General features: G+C 33.5%; 1 protein-coding gene across 23 annotated transcripts in view; it reads left to right on the top strand.

Moving 5' to 3' along the window:
- Positions 1–19,321, top strand: part of Znf280d (zinc finger protein 280D) — a 101,160-nt gene that overhangs the window by 30,774 nt on the left and 51,065 nt on the right. For all 23 annotated transcript variants that reach the window (XM_087199182.1, XM_087199175.1, XM_087199178.1 and 20 more), the window contains 6 exons: positions 69–134; positions 235–374; positions 8,152–8,269; positions 11,341–11,511; positions 11,659–11,768; positions 17,629–17,846. In XM_087199182.1, coding sequence (XP_087055308.1) covers positions 69–134; positions 235–374; positions 8,152–8,269; positions 11,341–11,511; positions 11,659–11,768; positions 17,629–17,846 — 823 coding nt within the window. The remainder of the gene's footprint in view (positions 1–68; positions 135–234; positions 375–8,151; positions 8,270–11,340; positions 11,512–11,658; positions 11,769–17,628; positions 17,847–19,321) is intronic.

Here is a 19,321-nt window from a genome sequence, read left to right as displayed (position 1 = left end):
AGTCTTTTAGTATATATTTCATTTAAAACCTGAATTCTAATATATATTTGTATATAATTTTTTTATAGATATTTTGAATAGAGTTAACCCCGGCTTGTATTCAAGGGGAATAAAGAATGGTGCACTCAGTCGAGGTATAGTGTTATTATACTACTTTAATTTTAAAATGAAGTATTTTGACAAAATTGATTATATAGAAGTGTATTCAATATATTGTATAATTTTAAAATACAGGTGTTACGGCTGCATTCAAGCCTACAAGTCAACACTACACGAACTCAACATCAAATCCAGTGTCTGCCTCGCCAGTACATTTTCATCCTGAATCTAGACCTTCAAATAGCTCTGTTATTGTTCAGCCTTTTTCTAAACCTGTAAGTGTTTTTGAATCTATAGTCAGCTCAGAGATAACATTGGCTATTATTTATCAATATCAACAATACCTGGTTAAAATTTCAGACTATCTCAGTCATTTATTGGACTCATAATTGGCATCAGACAATGTCAGCAGCTTTATGATAGCTTAACTAGTAGTATCCAAAGGAATAACTGCAGAGCTGGGCCTTGTGGCACATGCCTGAAATCTTAGCACTTGGGAGGATCACAAGTTTGAGCACAGCCTGGGCCACGTAGTGGCTTAGTGAAATCCTGTCTCAAAAAATGAAGAAAGGGCTGGGGATGTAGCTCAGTGTGAGGGCACTGAATTCAGTCCCCAGTACTGCCCCTAAAGCCCCCAAACAAAGAAATTAATAATTGCAGGAATTAAGTACCCAACCTACTAATATATTAGGTAATATGCTAAAATTGAATAGCTACTATATTAAAAACTACACTGTCAAAACATGAATAAAAAGCATTGTCAGTACCGAATATTACACAGTGGCAGAATATATAAGATTGCCAACTGGGCCAAGTGTTCTTTCATTTTTTTTTTTTTCCAGACAGCCTTTTGCTGTATAGATCCGGATAGCCTCCTTAAACTTACTATGTGGCCCAGGCTGGCTTTGAATTTGCAGTGACCCTTGTACCTCAGCCTCCCAAGTGCTGGGGTTACGGATGTGCACCGCCCCTCCCAGCTCTGGGCCAAGTGTTCTTAATTGAGAAAATTGAGAGGCAGTCAGGGCTTTTTATTTGGAAAACACACTTTGTTAGTCTAGCTCAAAAAAAATTTAAAAAGTATGAGATAATGGGAATAGTTATCATTTATTGTGTTGTTTATACAAGGATTTGGGCTAAATGCTGTGTATTAAATAGTCTAATTCTCAAACATCCCTACAAAGTAGGTACTATTATTTCCATAATTGAGGGAAGTTACAGAGGTTAAATGAGTCTACTAAGATCTGGGATATCAATCTAAGCTAAACCAGAGTTCCGATACATGCATACATATAGATGTGTATGAATGTATATGTTAAGAAAATAAAGCTTTGCCTTACTTCAGCAGTTCTCAAGGGATGGTCTGCAACACTCGGGCTTCCCCAAGACACTGTCAGGGGTTTGGGAGTCAACACTTATCATCATAATCAGACACACTCTTTGCCTTTTCTCTGTGTTGACATCTACACTGATAATACAAAACAGTGGAGAGGAAGCTGCTGGTGCCTTCCTGTGAATCAAGGCAGTGGCATTTACTATGCACTTAGAGTTAAAAATATTCCAGTTAAACTCAGTTCCTTGATGAAGTATTAAAATATGTTAAACATTAATTGATGTTACTAATGTTGACTATTCTTGAACAAGTCTTTAATATTTTGTGTGATGAAGTGGGTAGTATACATAAAGCCCTTCTGTCTTAACTGATTATTTTCTTGAGGTAAAACACTTGTGTGATTGAATTTGTGAGCTAAACTACATACTCTTAAAAAAAATATAGAACATCATTTTTACTTGAAAGAATGACAAACCATGGTGTATTTATTTGTTTGTTTGTATCAGTAGTAACACAAATGTATGTGACTTTAAAAAATGCACGCTTATTACCTAACAATCTTACAGTTTCTGTGGGTCAGGAGTCATCATGGTTGGCTGGATTCCCTCCTTTAGGGTTTCACAGGCTGCATTCAAGGTGTGGTCCCTGGAGTTGCACTCTCATCTGAAGCTCTGGGGAAGTATCTGCTCCCAAGTTCCCATGGCTCTTGATAGCATTCAAGTCTATAGGGGTATCTTCCTAGTTTTTGGCTTACTCTTTGCCAGGTGGGTCTTCCCAACATGGCTCCTTTGCTTCTTCAAAGCTAGCAAGTGAGAGTCCTTTTCAAGATGTCATTATAATCTTAGGAATCATAATTATGTACACAAAATCATGTATCTCTCACCTTTGCTGTATTCTGTTGCTGAGAAGCAAGGCAGAGAGGTCCTACCCACAATCAAAAGGAGGCTCTTGCAAAGGATATGATTACCAAGAGGTGGGGATGATAGAGACTACCTAAGAGTCTGTCTGCCACACAGAGTATTTGACAAACATTTCCTAAAAATTGAACAAAACACACCTGCCACTTCAAGGAAAACAACTGATAGTAGTTTTCTTGCTAGTGATAATATTTCTGCTTTCAAGGAAAACATTTAAATTTTGGAAAATTTAACAGCTGTCACGCTGATCTCCACAGCTTCTCCATATTTCACAACTACTGATGGGTAGTGGTATTTATAAATACGACTTTCTGATACTATGTTATGAACTATGTCAACATTTGAAAGATCTGCATTATTCAGTGAAACCAGTATTTTGTAGTTAATAATGTATATGTTATAAAAGTATACAAGGGTCATAGACCTATTTATAATATAAGATCGGTCATTTTATGAGAACAGGTACAGAAAGTTTAGGGATATGGTTTTAGTATAACAAACCTTTAAGAAAGTCCCAACCGTTGAGTCTTGGTATAAGCGTCAAGTTTTAGAGCCGTAGTTGTTTTAAGCTACCGTTACAATACTTTTGTTTTTTGGTATCGGAGATCGAACTTGGGACCTTGAGCTTGCGAGGCAGGCGGTGGAACCACTGAGCTAAATCCCGGGCCCTAAAATACTCCTTTTTCGGTTACATTGTGCTATGAAGTCAGATTTTCTTTATATTCTTCAACCAGAATAACATGGCCTAGCATATTAAAAGCAGAAGTAGTTAAGATGCTGCAGCAGTTTTTGGTTAAGCTAGACATTCGAGAAATTTGTAAAACAGTGCGTCTCTTCACTATTTCTTTGTGTATTTGAAAGTCATTTTTCATAAAATGGTATATTAATCTGTAATGAATTTATTATTTAAAATGAACTAATATTTCAAAATTTTTGTTTAACTTCTACCATGGTAAATATCAGTTGATATAATAAAAATAAAAACACTATTTGGGTTCAGTAATTTTTAAATGTGCAAAAGGATCAACTTGAAGCCAAAGAGTTAGATACCACTGGCTTTGAAAAATAGTAACACATTAAAAAAAATTTAGAAATTAGACAATAAGAACATTAAGAGAGACTGCAGGAGTATCTTGAATCCTGTATGGTTCCACAAGGCTATTACTTATAATGTTTTAAAAAGTGCAACAAATGTTCTTAAAGTGAGGTGGAAAGCTACCCAGAATGTAAAAATTGTTGGCTAATAGTTGAATCAAATTAACTTAGTGGTTTCCCATGCTTATCATAAGCTGGTTAGCATTGAGGGGTACTAGAGAACTTGATTATGTAACGTAATTTGATAGATAAAAATCTTTGCAACATTAGACTTGGGGGGAAAAATAACAAGCAAAGGTGGGGGGCAGGGGAATGGGGAAAAAAATAAGAACCAAGATAACATCATGTAAAGGTACAAATCCCCAATGAGGAATGTCATTATATTGTACACCTAAAACGTACCAATAAAATTAATGAAAAAAAAAGCAAAGGGTGGAATCTGGTATTATAAAAGTCAGAAACTAGAGTGTTTTCTGACTCAGAGTATTTTATTTTTGTGGGTATAGTTTTAAAGCATTTCAATTGGAATTTCCCAGTCCTGAGGTTCTTTTAGAAAAAGGGCATTTTAGCCAGTTGGTTTGGGTGGGGCCTGGCGAAGACACATTTTTAAAAACTCCTGGTAATCTGTTGTGCAGAGTTAAGAATGACAGAATTGGTAACCTGGAATGAATGGAGAATCTTATGAAAGGGATTTTTCTCCTGGATTTTGGAAGCCACTGAATTTAATAAATTGTAACTGTTTTCCATTTTGTGTCATGTTTTGTGTGTTTTCATGGAATATCTGTATTTCAACATTTCTTTCAAGTAGATTGGTATAGAATTTATTATTATTATTATTACTTATAAAGTCAGTGTGATCTAACTTAAGGACATGGGCTTTGTAATCAGGCTTGGATTCTAATTTCAGCTCCATCAATAAAGTAATTGTTTATTGAGAGTGTCTTCCTTAACCACATTTAATCTTAACTATTTATAAGTTGAGGGAGCTGGGTGTGGTGGCTCATGCCTATAATCGCAACACTCAGGAAGCTGAGGCAGAGTTCAAGGCTAGCCTGGACTACATAGTGAATTCAACACCAGCCTGAAATGCATAGTGAAACCTTGTCTCAAAAAAACCAAAAAGAAAAAAAAAAGAAAAGCGAGCGATAGTATCTGAATCCCACTAAAGTGCTTATTCTACCCTACTTGTACTTAACATCTTTATTTACTGCTTTAAAGACATTAAAAATTCCTTATTGGAGAATTATTTCAGCTAGTTATTTGTTGAATAATGAATTATCTGCTGTCTGAAATTGCAATAATTAACTCTTCAGAGTTTTCTAGAAAAGCTTTTTTTTGGTACCAGGGATCGAACTCAGGACCTTGTGCTTGCGAGGCAGGTGGCACCATCACTAAGCTAAATCCCTGGCCGCATATTTTCCATTTTTTAAAAGTACAGATATTTAGAGAAAATATTTACCTTCAACTAAGATTGTATTTGGTTCCAGTTAAGTCATATGGCATCATAAACTTGTTTGTTTATTTATTTGGTTTTTTGAGACAAGATTACACTATGTAGTTCAGGCTGGCCTTGAACTCATTATATAGCCCAGGAGAACTTGCATCAATCCTCCTGCCTTAGCCTTCTGAGTACTGGGATTACAGCATGTGCCACCATGCCTGGCTGAGTCATATGGCATTGTTGATTTTTTTTCATCCTACATGTTAACCCTCAAATGCTCATATCTGCCTTTAGGCCTCAGGTGTGGTCTAGATTACAACAATAGTTTGTTATTATAACTTCTTCACTCCATATCAATAGAAAAGTAACAGCAAAATTCTTAAAATTTAATTATCCTTCAATTTATAAGCATAAAAAAAAATCCTTTGTTTTTATACTACACTTGATCTTAGCCAAAAGTCCGAGAAGCAATAATCCCTTGTTTTATTATAAAATAATATGTTTTTTAAGAGGAAAGTTTAGAAAAGAGAACAGTGTATCAATCAGGATCATATTATATATTGATACGTTTCTTTTTTTTCACTGAACATTCTTCTTGGAACATGTCATTGGATATTGCTTAAAAAAAAAAAACCCCTGGTTTTTAAAAATCAGTTTGCTTGTTTGTGTGTTTATTTACTTTTGAGACAGGGTCTTGCTGTCAGGCTGGCTTGACCTCACTGTGTAGCCCAGGCTGACCTGGAATGCAGGGCAATCCTCCTGCCTCAGGCTCCCGAGTACTGGGATTACAGGCGTGTGCCACCATGCCGTTTAAAAACTTGATATGAACAGTTGTATGGTACTGTGTTTATCCATCTCTCTATTGTTGAACATACAGGTTGTAATTTTTTGCTATTACAAATCTCTGTTAAACTCATTTCTTTACTATGAATTCTTGATAGTAGAATAATCAGATCAAATTAACCTTTTAAAGACTTTGATAGGTATTGTTAAGTTTTTTATGCAAACTATGCCAAAACTATAACCTGTGCTTTGCCAGTAGAGAATGTTAGCATCACTTTTTCGTTTTTTATTTTTAATTTTTTTATTTTTTGGTACTGGGGATCAAACTTGGGTCCTTGAGCTTGCGAGGCAGGCGGTGGAACCACTGAGCTAAATCTCTGGCCCTTGTGTTTTATTTTTTACACTTGATCTTAGCCAAAAGGCCGAGAAGTGATTGTTGTTTTTTATTTTTTGAGACAGGGTCAATATGTCCTCCAGGCTGGCTTTAAATTTACTGTGTAGTCCAGGCTGGTCTCAAACTCACCTTATCTTCAAGCCTCAGTCTTCTGATCTGGAATTACAGGCATGTGCCACTAGTCCCAGCTATCATCACTTCTTTAACTTTCTTCAGACTAATATTAGTCTTATAGAAGAAATAGTACAAGGTGTTCCTATATTCCTCTCACCCAGTTTCTCGTAATGTTCACATCTTATCATACCTAGGCAGTTACCATTAACTAAACTGCAAGTCCTTATTAGAATTTTACCAGTTTTTCTATTAATATCTTTTATATTTCCCAGAATCCTACTCATGATCTTACCTTGCAGTTATTTCTTCTTGGTCTTCTCACATTTTCTTTCCTTTTTTTTTGGTACCATGTATTGAACTTGGGATCTTGCGCTTGCGAGGCAGGCTCTGGAACCATTGAGCTAAATCCCCAGCCCTCTTCTCACATTTTCTGTAGTTACTCTTTGACTTTCATGACCGTAACTCTTTTAAGAGTAATGATTATTTTGTAGTAGGTAATCATGTTTAAAACAATACAAGTTCAGTAAACATTGCTATTGTTTTTATTTGCATTTGTTGTAAGTTGGAAACTGTTTCATTTGTATCACCATTCATATTTTGCTTTTTAATTGTCTTATGTTCTTTGGCTGTTTTCCTCTTAAAATAGCCGTTTTTTTCCCTTTTGACTTTAAGCTTTTTAAAACTTGCTTGCTGTATATTATGATATGTAGAATGATTCAGAAGTCACTTTTAAGAGCTTATTCTCTCCAAAATTATCTTTCATAAATAATATTAGAGTGTGTGTACAAATAAGGGCCGGGGATTTAGCTCAGTGGTTTCACTGCCTGCTTCGCAAGCGCGGGGTCCCGAGTTCCATCCCCGGTACCAAAAAACAAACATACTTAATATATACTAGTATTGGAGTATATAAACCCAAATTATTTAGGCATGCTTTCCATAATTATACTAAATATGTGTACACTTACATATAACTTTATACTGCTTTATATTGTATTTGGTTTATCTTAACCATAGTTTTCACAGCTTTCTTGAGTTTTTCCTGCTAGTTTGGACCACCCTTTGTCCTGATGGAAGGGCTGAAAATTCTTTTCACCCAGGCCTGCAGGCTGTTGGCCTGATCACTCCTCTAAACATTTACTGTAAACCCTATCTGTTTGGCATTCTTATGTCTTCACCTTGCTTGGCCAGGTTGCTTTCTCACATGCCTTAAGAAGGGAGATTGCTTACCCTAGCACACCTCTCTGTGGGATGATTGAGAGAGTAAAGGACCCATTTGTTCTCTTTCTGACCCATAGCTTATAATTTCTCCAGAAAAGATGGCTCCAAGGGCCCGGGATTTAGCTCAGTGGTTTCGTTGCCTGCTGTGCAAGCGCAAGGACCTGAGTTTGATCCCCAGTACCAAAAAAAAAAAAAGATGGCTCCAAAATTCAAAGCATGTGCTGTATTCATCAGTGCTGATGCACAGTACCATAGATTGATTACCCTTTTGTTGGCCTTGATATTTTAGAGATACAGGATTTTTAGAGATATAGGAGCTTTTACTTTTTGTAGTTATGACTATGTTTTCTATTGTTCTTTTTGTTTATGCACAAAAATTTTGCTGAGTTCTAATTTTTGCTCCTTGATGGTGATACTGCATTGTTAGAATCACTGTATGGTGTATCAGTCTTACTGATAGAGAATTTATGTTTCTTTTATCTTGAAAAAGTTGTACTACAATTTGCCTCCTAAGCTTGGCTACTTGTAGTCAGCTGGTCAGGAAAAAACCAGCTGTATTAGCTTGCCTTCAGCTTTGGTAGATGATTATTTTGGCAAATTAGTAATTACATTTTTGTTTTTAAATATATTAATAGAGTCATCAAAATATCCTTAGAATTACTGGTATACAGTTAAATTTGCCTTTATAAAAGTTCATGAAGCAAAATAATTGTAAGTATTTGAATAGATACAATATTCTTCCTTTGAAATATTTTAACAGGGTTATATAACGAATCCATCACAAGCTGTATCTAATAATTCTTCAGAGTTACTGTTTGATTTGACCCAGGATACAGGATTATCACCTTACCAAGGGGGACCAGCACTTTCTATAGCAGGTTGGTTTTAGTTCTTTTCTCAAAAAATACCAAAAGAAACTTAATGAATATGAATATAGAATTGATTTTCTGTTTTGAAGCCCATACTCTTGTGTGAAGGTTTTCACATATTACATGTGAAATAATACATGTGGTAATAATAATTTTTGAATGCCTTTTTGGAGTGATTTTATATAAAATCTTGGCTTAACTGCTTTAAACTCATTCTCACTTGGATTCACCCTCAAAAAAGCAAAAAAAAGGGTCTTAATTTCTGAGAGAAGTCCTCAGATATCCTAAATATTCTAATAAAAAATTGTCTTCATGAGCACTAATATGAAATAGTACATGGTTATAGTTGATTTCTTAAGTTTATATCTTTCCATTCTCATAAATGATTTCAATATGATAGTTAAATATGATTTTAAAATTGTTTGTATAGGGATTTGTACATAATAAATTCCTTTGAAGGAATAATGAAATTTACCTATTGAAGATTTAAAGTTTGTGTGTATACTACTATAATAAAGTTCTTCATTAACCTGAAATACATTAGTATGCTGTGAAAGAATTTTGTCTTGTTGAAAATTCCCTATAACCAAGCAGAAAATTTTTGTATCCTAGCAATTTATGTGTATTTCAAATAATTGACCTAAGGGAGAGAGAGGTATACAATTTTTTTGGAATTCTTAGATTGTTTACTAAACAAAACAGTGTGGGGAATTTACCAAATTCTTTTCCATTTTTTTTCACTGTAATGCTAGTGTTTAAACTAATTGTTTTTCCATTTTAATAATACTTCCTTTGATACACACTTCTGGGTATCAGTTACATACTTAATAAACATCTGGTTAATGAAATAGGTGAGAATGAAAAGAAATGGAGAAAAAATGTGTTTATCTGGTTTTACAAAGCATATGGACTTTATTCGTAGAAAAAGTCTTAATTCTTAAAACTTCTTAGAACTAAGGACAAACAAATGACTCCTCTCCCTCTGGGGTTTTCTACTAGGGTGATTGAAACTTTAACCTGAGCAGTACGTAGGATAATTTGCGAGATGTAGATTTGAAACTCTGTTCTTATTTTTCTTTCTTTCTTTCTTTTTTTGTCCTTCTGTTGCTGGACGTTGAACCCAGGACCTGGTGCATGTTAGGCAAACGCTCTGCCATTGAACTACATCCACAGTCCTTTATACAATTTTAAATTTTGAGGCAGGGTCCCTCAAACTTCAGATTTCCTGCCTTAGCTGTAGTTAGGAGTATAGGTGTGTACCACTACACTTGGCTTAAAAAGGAATTTATAAAGCTTAAAGGACTTGATAACAAATGGTAAAGTTATGTGTGACAATTATGAATAATGATAGTGTGATTAATAGACTGCTATCTGTAGATTGTAGGGGTTTGGAGAAGATTGAATCTGAGCTTGATCTTGAATAAGAATTGAATTTTAACTAGCAGAGATAGGACTCTTGAGGATAGGGAATAGCCCATGCCTAACAGAACAGATATACATAATTTCAAATGCAGAGTGATTATTTAATGTTGAGATTTCTTTTGTTGTCTTATATTGAAACAATCTGTTTCTGCCATCTAGCCTGTTATATAATCAGTCAGTTAATTCAAAATACTAGAATTTACCCGTTTTTCAGGTAACCTAAATACTAATGTAATTACACAAAATCTTTCTTAGGTACCTGTAATATATCTGTGTGTAATCAAGTGCTTTGAAGACAGGGGGAAAATAATTTTTATGTTGTCTCAAAGGATGAAACAGAGAAGCTGACTAGTATAGTTAGCTGACTAGTATAATCCTGGCATATTTGCCTTTATTAAAATACTTATAGGTGAGTCGATTGAAATAATTTTTTCCCTCTAAAGTAAGTTAAGATATAAAAAATTTGTTAGTAATGATAATAGCTGTCAATTATTGAGTGCTTGCTATGTGCCAAATGTTTTGTTGGGATGCTTTAAATATGTTATCTTATTTATCCTTAAAACAGCTCTGTAAAATAAGTTATTACAACTTGCCAAAAGAGGAAACTGAGATTCAGAGAAATAAGCCACGAATGAACAAGAATAAGTAGAGAATGACACAATTTGGACTTGAACTCATGTCTGACTTAAAAGCCTGGAATATTTCTAATATATTTACCACTTCTTTTAGTGTATAGTTGGGGTTATTAAATTAAATTTTATGTGCAGTTCTACAGTCCTTTTTACAAGGTACATTGTGTGTTATATTCAAAAAGGAGTTCACCTGGTTTGGTTTATAGCCCAAATAGCGCCCTTTCTTTCGCTAATGCTCTATATAAGGCTAAAATCCTTTAGCTTTAAGGTAATGGTTTTCAAATGGAAAAGTATTTTTAGGAATGAAATCCCTATACTAACAATATTTTATGCATGGGTCTAAATAATAAAATGGAAAAGAATTTCTCTGTGAAAACATGCCCAATTTATTCCTTTAAACCCATTAAACTACGGGGAATATAGTATAAAAATCCTTATGCTAACTCCTTGCATTATATGCCCTTTAATATGAATGAATATATATCACTTTGTGCATTGCAATAAGTGGATATCACCTAAAGCCAAGAGTAGACCATTCTTCACTTTGTTAAGTGGGAAAATAACATTTTTACAATTTATTTAAGTTGTTAAATAAAAAAGCATCTTAAGGATCTCTAAAGTTTTGGAACAAATAAAAATTATTTGTCATTTTGCTTATTACACTCTCTAATGAACTTAAGCATCTAAAGCTAAAGATAATTCATTTGTAAGTAGTTCAGAGTATTTTCTGCCTTTTTTTTTTTTTTACTTTTATGATATATTGGTCTGGCTTCTTTTATTATAATTACTTATATATTTGCTTATTTTGAAGCCATATTTAGAATTTTCTTGTGTGTAAATATTTTGTGAATTATTTGAATATATGTAGTGTATGATAAACATTCATGCTATTTCTTTACCCATCTTGAGTTTGTATCACTCAGTTTCTGTGTGTATCTGTAATTTAGCTCCCAAGCATTTTAAGCAATAGTTATAAGCAATATTCTAAATTATTTATTATTTTTCCCACTGCTAAAATTGTTCTAGGTGTGAATGAAAGTTCATTTATATCAAAACGTCCTTCAGCTTCTGAAGGAAACAGTGTTAATCCAAAAAAGCCTAAGCCCAGTGAAAGTGTTTCTGCAACAGATTCCTCAGCTGTGTTCCCTTCAATTAACTCACCTTCCCAGACATCTTCCCAGGCTATGCCATCAAAAGGTAAATATGAAGTCTAGCATATAAAAAAGAAATTACTAGTATTTATACAAAAATTTTGGAAATTATTGAAAATTTAAGAGTTATTTTATTATTAGTGGCTATTTAAGGTTAAAATGTGATGAGTTTTGAACCATAAATTTATTTTAGGTGCAAATACCTCATCAAATCAGTCTAAAAATGGAACACCTTTTCCAAGAGCTTGTCCAAAATGCAATATTCATTTCAATCTTTTGGATCCTCTGAAAAATCATATGAAGGTAAAATTCTTTCAAACTTTAATTTTTAAAAAGTTTACAAGTGTCAGTCTGGTTGGTATAGCTCAGTGGTAGGGTACCTAGTTTTGTTTCAAGATTGTTGCTATTATTTTTTATATAGAAAAAAAAAATCTAGCTTTTAAAGCTATACTGTGAATGCATCCTTTAGCATTTTAATAAAATACTCTTTTTTGCCCCAATGATTAATGGCTTTTACTCTAAATTCTGCTTTGATGTTAGGCTCACAATACTTGTTTTCTTTAACTCTTCTGAAACACTTTTTTAAGGTATGTCTTTTGCTTCCAGTTTTTTCCTTTGTGATCCTACATGAAAATATTTTTCTTTTTAGTAGTTGAATTCATATTCATTGATAGGATAGATTTATTTGCTTATGGTTTGTCACAATTTTTTTGTTAATATTTTCTTTTTTTGAAGCTTCTTCACTGTGTGGTTCTTTTATATGTAGTTTGGGTTTAAGCAAAGGTGTAATTTTGTTCTGGTTATCTGGTTATAATAACTTAATATTATATAATTCTAGTTGTCTTTTATTCCTTTGGCTATTCTGTTATTCTCTTCTATTAAGTAGCAGTAAACTTTCTATTTTTCTACCCACCTATCTTTGATTTCTCTAGTTACCTAATTTTAGCCAGAGTACAGGGGCTAATAATGAGAAAAGCAAATAATTTTTTTAAAGAGAGTTAAAAGGGAATAGAAAAAATGACAGATATATCAGGTAAAGAAATTCAGACAAATTCATCTTGGGCATGCAATTACATTTTACTGTTGCTATTAAAATGCTCATACATATATTTATTTGGTGACTCTAAATGATGTTTCTTGATGCTTTTATCATATGTGAGGCTATGAATAAACTTTGTCAAATTCATATTCATGGTTTCTTTACCCTTCCCAGTTTGTATTTGTTGGTTGTATCATTTTTCCATTGTCAGGGGAATATACATTTGGTTTTCTTAACCTTATCTCTCCACATTTGCTTTAATTTCTTTCCACAGTAAATATATTCAGTGCTCATCACCAATTTTTTTCCCTGGTTTCTTTGGGTTTCTGTTGTTTGTCCTTTAGTAATTTCCTCCTAAAGCACCTGGGAACATCACTCTTAAGTTCTTTCATGTTTAGAACAGTTTGACTATAACCCATTCTTGAAAGGCAGTTTGGCCATGTATAAAATACGCTGGATTTCACTTTGAGGACTGTGTTGTTATGTAAACGTTGCTGTTGAGGGATCTGGGACAAGCCTGAATTATTTTGCTCTTTGGAAGTGATTAGATCTTTTTGCCAGGCTGTCCAGAGGATTCTTCATTTTTGAAGACTGATAATATTACAATACATTAACTTAGTGTTGGGAATTTTGTGTCACTCTTCCGCGTCATGCAAGATCTTTTTTCAAGCTATATATTTATGTCTTCCTTTATTTCAGCATTTCTTTGAATTGTGTTTTAAAACATTTATTCCATGTAATTGCATGCCCAATATGAATTTGATTTTTTTGCCTGACATATCTGTCATTTTCTTTCTAATTCTTTTTAAAAACATAATTATTTACTTTTCTCACTTTTTTTGTTTGTTTGTTTTTTTGAGACAGAATCTCACTATGTATCCAAGCTAGCCTTGAACTCACTATGTAGCTGAGGCTGGCCTTGAATTTATGGTGATCCTCATGTCTCAGCCTCCCAAGTACTGAGATTACAGTTGGGGGCCATCCCTCCCGGCTACTTTTCTCTAATAGTCTCTGTGTCTTCTTATTTTGCACAGTAGTTATCACTGTACTCTCTGGTTTTATTTTTTTCTTTTCCTTTTTCTCTTGATATGTACTCTTGCATTACCATCTCCTCTTGGATTTTTGGTCTTCCAAATAGAAACAATTGCTTCATTAAATTTTGTGACAACAGTTTTGGGCACTATTGTCATTTGCATCTGCTCCATGGCAACGTATTTCTGATATTTTCATTAGATTTTACATTTTTCCTGTTATTTCTCTTTTCTCTTAAAGCATTTTTGTTTATATGTGAGTGAGTCCTATCATATTGAAAAAGCTGGACTGGTGAGAGGAGCTGTTTTGTGCAGGTTTCCTGTTGGGAGGAAGCATAGGTTGGCAGGTTAGTCTCACAGCCTCTAGCTGGTTTACACAGCATTTACTGAGCACAAGGCTTCTGGCAAGTGTTATGTGTGTGTCTGATTTTTTGTGTATCATTCATTACCTTTTCAACTTCTCTGTACCAAATCAGGTCAAGGGTAGTTCTCTTGGCATCCTTTTTACCCAGCTTTTTCACCTGCTTTAACAAACAAAGGATATAGCTTTACATGTCAGAATGTGTCTCTCATCTTCAGGATAAATATTTTTACTGACACTTTTTTTTTTGGCAGTGCTGGGGATTGAACTCAGGGCCTTGTGCATGCTAGGCAAGTGCTCTAATTTGTAGCCATATTTCTAGTGCCCTTACTGATTTTCTTAAGATCTGTTACTATTTGGTCCTCTTCTCTGATTTATTCCAAACTCCATCCCTTTTCCGTGATCTTGCCTGCTTTGTGTAGTACTATATGAATATTATGGTGTCTGTGGCTTTAATCTGGTTCTTAGTTTCAGTGAAATTCAAATTTGTGGAATTTGGTTGTTTGGCTTTTGGATGACTTCCAATCTGAAAATCAGAAAACATTGAGTTATGTAGGATGTTCATATGAGGACTCCTGTTTAATATTTAAAATAGCATCCTTTAGCTTTATTTGGTGGCACGTGGCTATAATCCCAGCCACTTCAGAGACTGAGTTTGTGACCAGTTTGGGCCATATAGTGAAACCCTCATCTAAAAAACACAAAAATAAAACAAAGCTCCCACATTCTTTGCTCTAAATATCCTAGATTAGTGTACAAAGAAAGCAATAGAACATGGTCTGTGTACTAGAAGGTATAACGATGAGAAGTGTGTAGATAGTATCTGATATGTCAGACTATATAGTATATGGTAGTGGTTGTGAACCTATGGCATGCATGCTGTATCAGTGGGCTGTTTGTTATCATTGAAAGCTCTAAAAGGTTCTCCATCACTGGTATATGGCATCAGAAGTGCTTAATATTTGCAGAATGGCTAACCCACGAAAATAAGGAAAAAAGAAAGGGTTGTATGTAGTGAAGGGTTAGAACCAAAAGGGTTCTGGGGCTGAATAAAAGATAACTAGTTGATTTTTTTGGACCATAGCTCAGCCATGCACTACATAGCTTACTGCCCTGCTAGAAAACCTGGATCTAAGCTTATTTCTCATTTCTTAAGTTTTTTTCTTGCCTTTTGGGTATTTTCTCTAAGATATTTTGCTCGCCTTTAAATGACTAGATGCCCCTCCTCCTTCCCCTTACCTCTATACCTTGCTGTCCATTTTTGGTTGTCAATAATTTATATTAAGCTTTTTCATAGGGATCTAAAATGTTTAAGAAGTATTGTGTATAAGCTTTGTATTTTTAAAAATCTGATCCTATCTTTTCTGTAAGAAGAAAGAGAATAGCAAGTAATCATCTATTACGTTATTCACATTTTATCAATATGTTAGACTTTTATCTTTCTAGATACCAAATTAGATGTCTGAAGAATATAAATCTTGCAATATACTCTACTATAAATTATTTATTTTATTTTGTAGATTTCAGGAAAGAATCAAGTGCCAAATATTACTCAATAATTTTTGTTGAAAGTCATGCTTCTACAAAATGTTTGAGATGTAAGATTATCTACAGTTTGTGCTGGAGATGAGCTCAGCAGTTGAGTGCTTACTTAGCATGCCTGAGGTCCTGAGTTCAATTCCCAGTACTGCCATAAATAAATATATTAGCCATATTTCTAATTAATCTTCCTATGTAATTTTTTTGCATTATACTTTTACCCCATTATTGCTTGAGATCTTCCCCACAGAAAGACTGCAAATAAGGGGAGAGTTTCATAAATTTTGTCATGTAAAAGTCTGTAGAAATAGTTTGCGTTTCCTAAGTTTGAGCACTTAAACTTTTTTGTTTGTTGTTTTTTGAGACAGGGTCTCACTGTGTGGTTCAGGCTGGCCTTGAGCTCATTATGTACACCAGGCTGCCCTCAGACTTGTGATCCTCCTGCCTCAGCTTCCTGACTGCTAGGATTACAGGATTGCACCACCACATCCAGCTAGCACTTAAATAGTATATGTATCTCGAAAGAATCTAGAAACATGAATAAAAAAACCTTTTTAAAAAAAATTTCTCTCTTTGTTGTGGTTCCATTTCAGCTAAGTTAGTCCGAATAGAGAACTACAGAGAATCACACTACATTAGAGAGCTAATGTATTTGTCCTAATTTTGCTTGTGAGTGTAACCTCAATTCCTAAATACATATGAGTTAAGTTATATCACTTTTTTTGAGACAGAGTTTCTCTGTAGTTCAGGGCGGCCTTGAACTCACTCAGTATGTAGCCTAAGCTGGCACAAACTCAAGGGCAGTCCTCCTGGCTCAGACTCCCAAGTGCTTGGATTATAGGCATTCACTACCACACCCAGCTCTGTGTCACTTTTTTGTTGGTCCACTTTTTTCATTATTTTTCTCTTTCTCTTTATCTATTTTAGTCTCTTTGGTGTTTTTTGTTTTCTATTTTAAAACTGACAAGTGACACAAAATAAATACAATGCAACCTCAAAGGAAATGTTATAAATCTATCTTCAGTTGAAGGCTTCTTTTATAATACAGAATGTTTTATCGATGATCTAACTTTTCACATGTGGCAGAAGAGGAAGTGGATGTTGTTTTCTTCAAAATGGAAGTTTGTATTTAGATTTTCAAACTTTTCTTCTTTTGCTACTAATTTAATAAGTAACATTTGGGAAACATTTAATTTATAAAAGAATTCCTTGGGTTGCCTGTAAAAAAATACAGCTTTCTAGTTCCTACCTCTAGACACTGTGGTTTAGTTGGTCTGAATTGGTGAAGTAGGGCTCACCAATTATCATTTTATTTATTTGTTTGTTTGTTTTGTTTTGTTTTTTGAGACAGGGTCTTGCTATGTAGTTCAGACTGGCTTGAACTCACTATGTAGCCCAGGCTGATCTCAAACTCACAGCAGTCTTTCTACCTCAGCCTCCTGAATGCTGGGAATACAGGTGCAATTATTATTATAACACTTCCAGGTTTTTCAGTGTAGGTCTTTCTGGCTTGATCTCTTATAATAAACACTGTCCTAGTGAAGTCCTATATCTGAAAATTATGTACACTGAATGAATTAGTTATATCTTGTTGGAAAAAAATACTCGGGTATGAAAAAGTTTATGTGACATCTTCATTTTATTCCTGAGGAGATAAATTTTTTGATTTAAGCAGTGTGGTTATCAAGATAGAACAAATGTGTTTCCCTTTGTGTTCCCTATATTTTCTAGTATTTTGGGTCTGAGAAATGGCGCATTAGCTGTGTTCATTTTAGTTCCAACCAGACTTTTTGAAATTTTGTATATCACTTGATAATTAAACATACAATCAGGGCATATAAAATAAATTTCTTTCCTATACTCTTGACAATATAAAATGAGTGATTTTTGACTAAGCAGCGTATTATTAAATATATCTGAAAAAGGTAAATAGCAAGGGAAACTATTAAGTCTACAGCCAAGTCCTGGGTTTAAAATTCATTTTTTGAAAAAGATTTTTTTGTTTATTAAGATAGTAGGTATTTATTGTTTGAAACCTTTAGACTGTGTTGATGCACCACAAATTTTTGGTGATTATTTTTTCAAATATGTTACCAAGCATAGTTTTACATGGTCTCGCCTTAGTTCTAAACACAGAATCTTTTTTAAAAAAAATAAATAAATAAATAAGGCTTCTACTTTTTTCTCTTTCAGTATTGTTGTCCAGACATGATAAATAATTTTTTGGGACTGGCTAAAACAGAATTTTCAAACACAGCAAATAAGTCTGTTGATTCAGAGAAAGGAAAATTGATTATGTTAGTTAATGACTTTTATTATGGAAAACATGAAGGAGATGTCCAGGAAGAACAGAAGACTCACACAACCTTTAAATGCTTCAGTTGCTTGAAAATTCTAAAAAATAATATTCGGTATGTAAATACTTATTTTTATTTCTATTTGAAAGTTGAAATGCTATAGATATGTTATATCTCTGTCTTGATTTTTCTATGCCATTTTAGATAAGCAGCTTAAACACTTGATTCTAAGAACAAAGGCAGATTTTCTTGTTAGAAGGCTTTTAACTTTTCTTGTACTTTTGACTCCTGAATGCATTATATTTTTCAAATAGCTTAAAAGACAAAATATTTTAGCTTAAGAAAAAATGAGTTTTTTTCTTTTAGCAGTATCTGAGATTTTTATTAGGCATTTTTCATTTTGTATGTGTCTTTGAATTTTATTTTTCTTCACATTACAAGAAAGAGCACTTCTTCAGAAGTGTCCTGTTTTACGTTGTCCATAGTAATCTATTTAATGCTCAAACCTTTCAATTCATATGTATAACTTTTAGAGCATTTATCTTGTAGGAAAAAGTGGAAAAGTGATCTGCTTTTAGAGTTATACCTGTTCTAGGAGACTATGTGCTTTGATTTAAAAAATTTGTGTTTATTCCTAGTGGAAATTTGAATTGTGTATACACAGACACTTTAAATTTTAGGAACTTATACTTTGTAGTCTTTGAGTTACATGATGCATTACAAAGATATATAAATCATTAACAAGAACAAAGTAAAAATATATTGAGTGATGTTTTTCATTGCTTATAGAACCTCACATTTATATTAGGAAAGGTGGTTTTCTGCCATTTTATTGTAAAAATTTTCAGTTATTCTTCAAAAACTTTCAAGTTTTACATTGGACTCTTGTATACTTACCACCTTGATTCTGCCCTTAACATTTTATTCTTCTTGCTTGATCATATTTTTCTTCATCCTTCCTTCATACTGTCTGAATTTTTGGTATTTCATTTCAAAGTAAGTTGTGGATATCAGTGTACTTTCATTACATAAGATCTATTGTTGGTGCACACGCAAATGTATACATACATATGTATGTATGACTGTTACTCTTGATAACTTTCATCTGAACTAGCATTTTTTAAGCACCTGTAGTTACTCCTGGTCCCAGCATTTATTTATGTTCCTGTGTTTCTTCTGTGGTATTCTCCTATAACAATTATTAATGCTTTCTTTATGGTAGTAGTACTTTACGGTCTTCAAAGTTTATCCCCATATTTATTTTATAATAATTTTCATATTTGTTTACTTCCTTTTATCATACTGTAACAGCCATCTAGAACTAATGCTGCCAGTAGTTTAACAGAAAGGAATTTGTGCTTTGAAATATAGCACTGATACAGTACTGTAGCTCTTTTACCTGTTTCTATATTCTTACCATTTTAATAGTAAAATATACAGAAAGTCATGTTAGTAGATAGGCATAGAAATGTGGTTGACTGACTTAATTCCTTGTTAAATTTAAATATGATGCATATTATACTACAAGTTATTGTAGCAAAAGGTTTTGGGTTTATACCTTAAGATGAGCCCATTTAATTTCAAACATG

The sequence above is a fragment of the Heterocephalus glaber genome, unplaced genomic scaffold (assembly GCF_053883595.1).
Source record: "Heterocephalus glaber isolate CG9 unplaced genomic scaffold, H.glaber_assembly_v1.0 deba00001689, whole genome shotgun sequence".
NCBI classification, from domain to species: domain Eukaryota; kingdom Metazoa; phylum Chordata; class Mammalia; order Rodentia; family Bathyergidae; genus Heterocephalus; species Heterocephalus glaber.
Note: the sequence above shows the minus strand (reverse complement) of the source record. Positions and strands in the feature narration are given on the sequence as shown.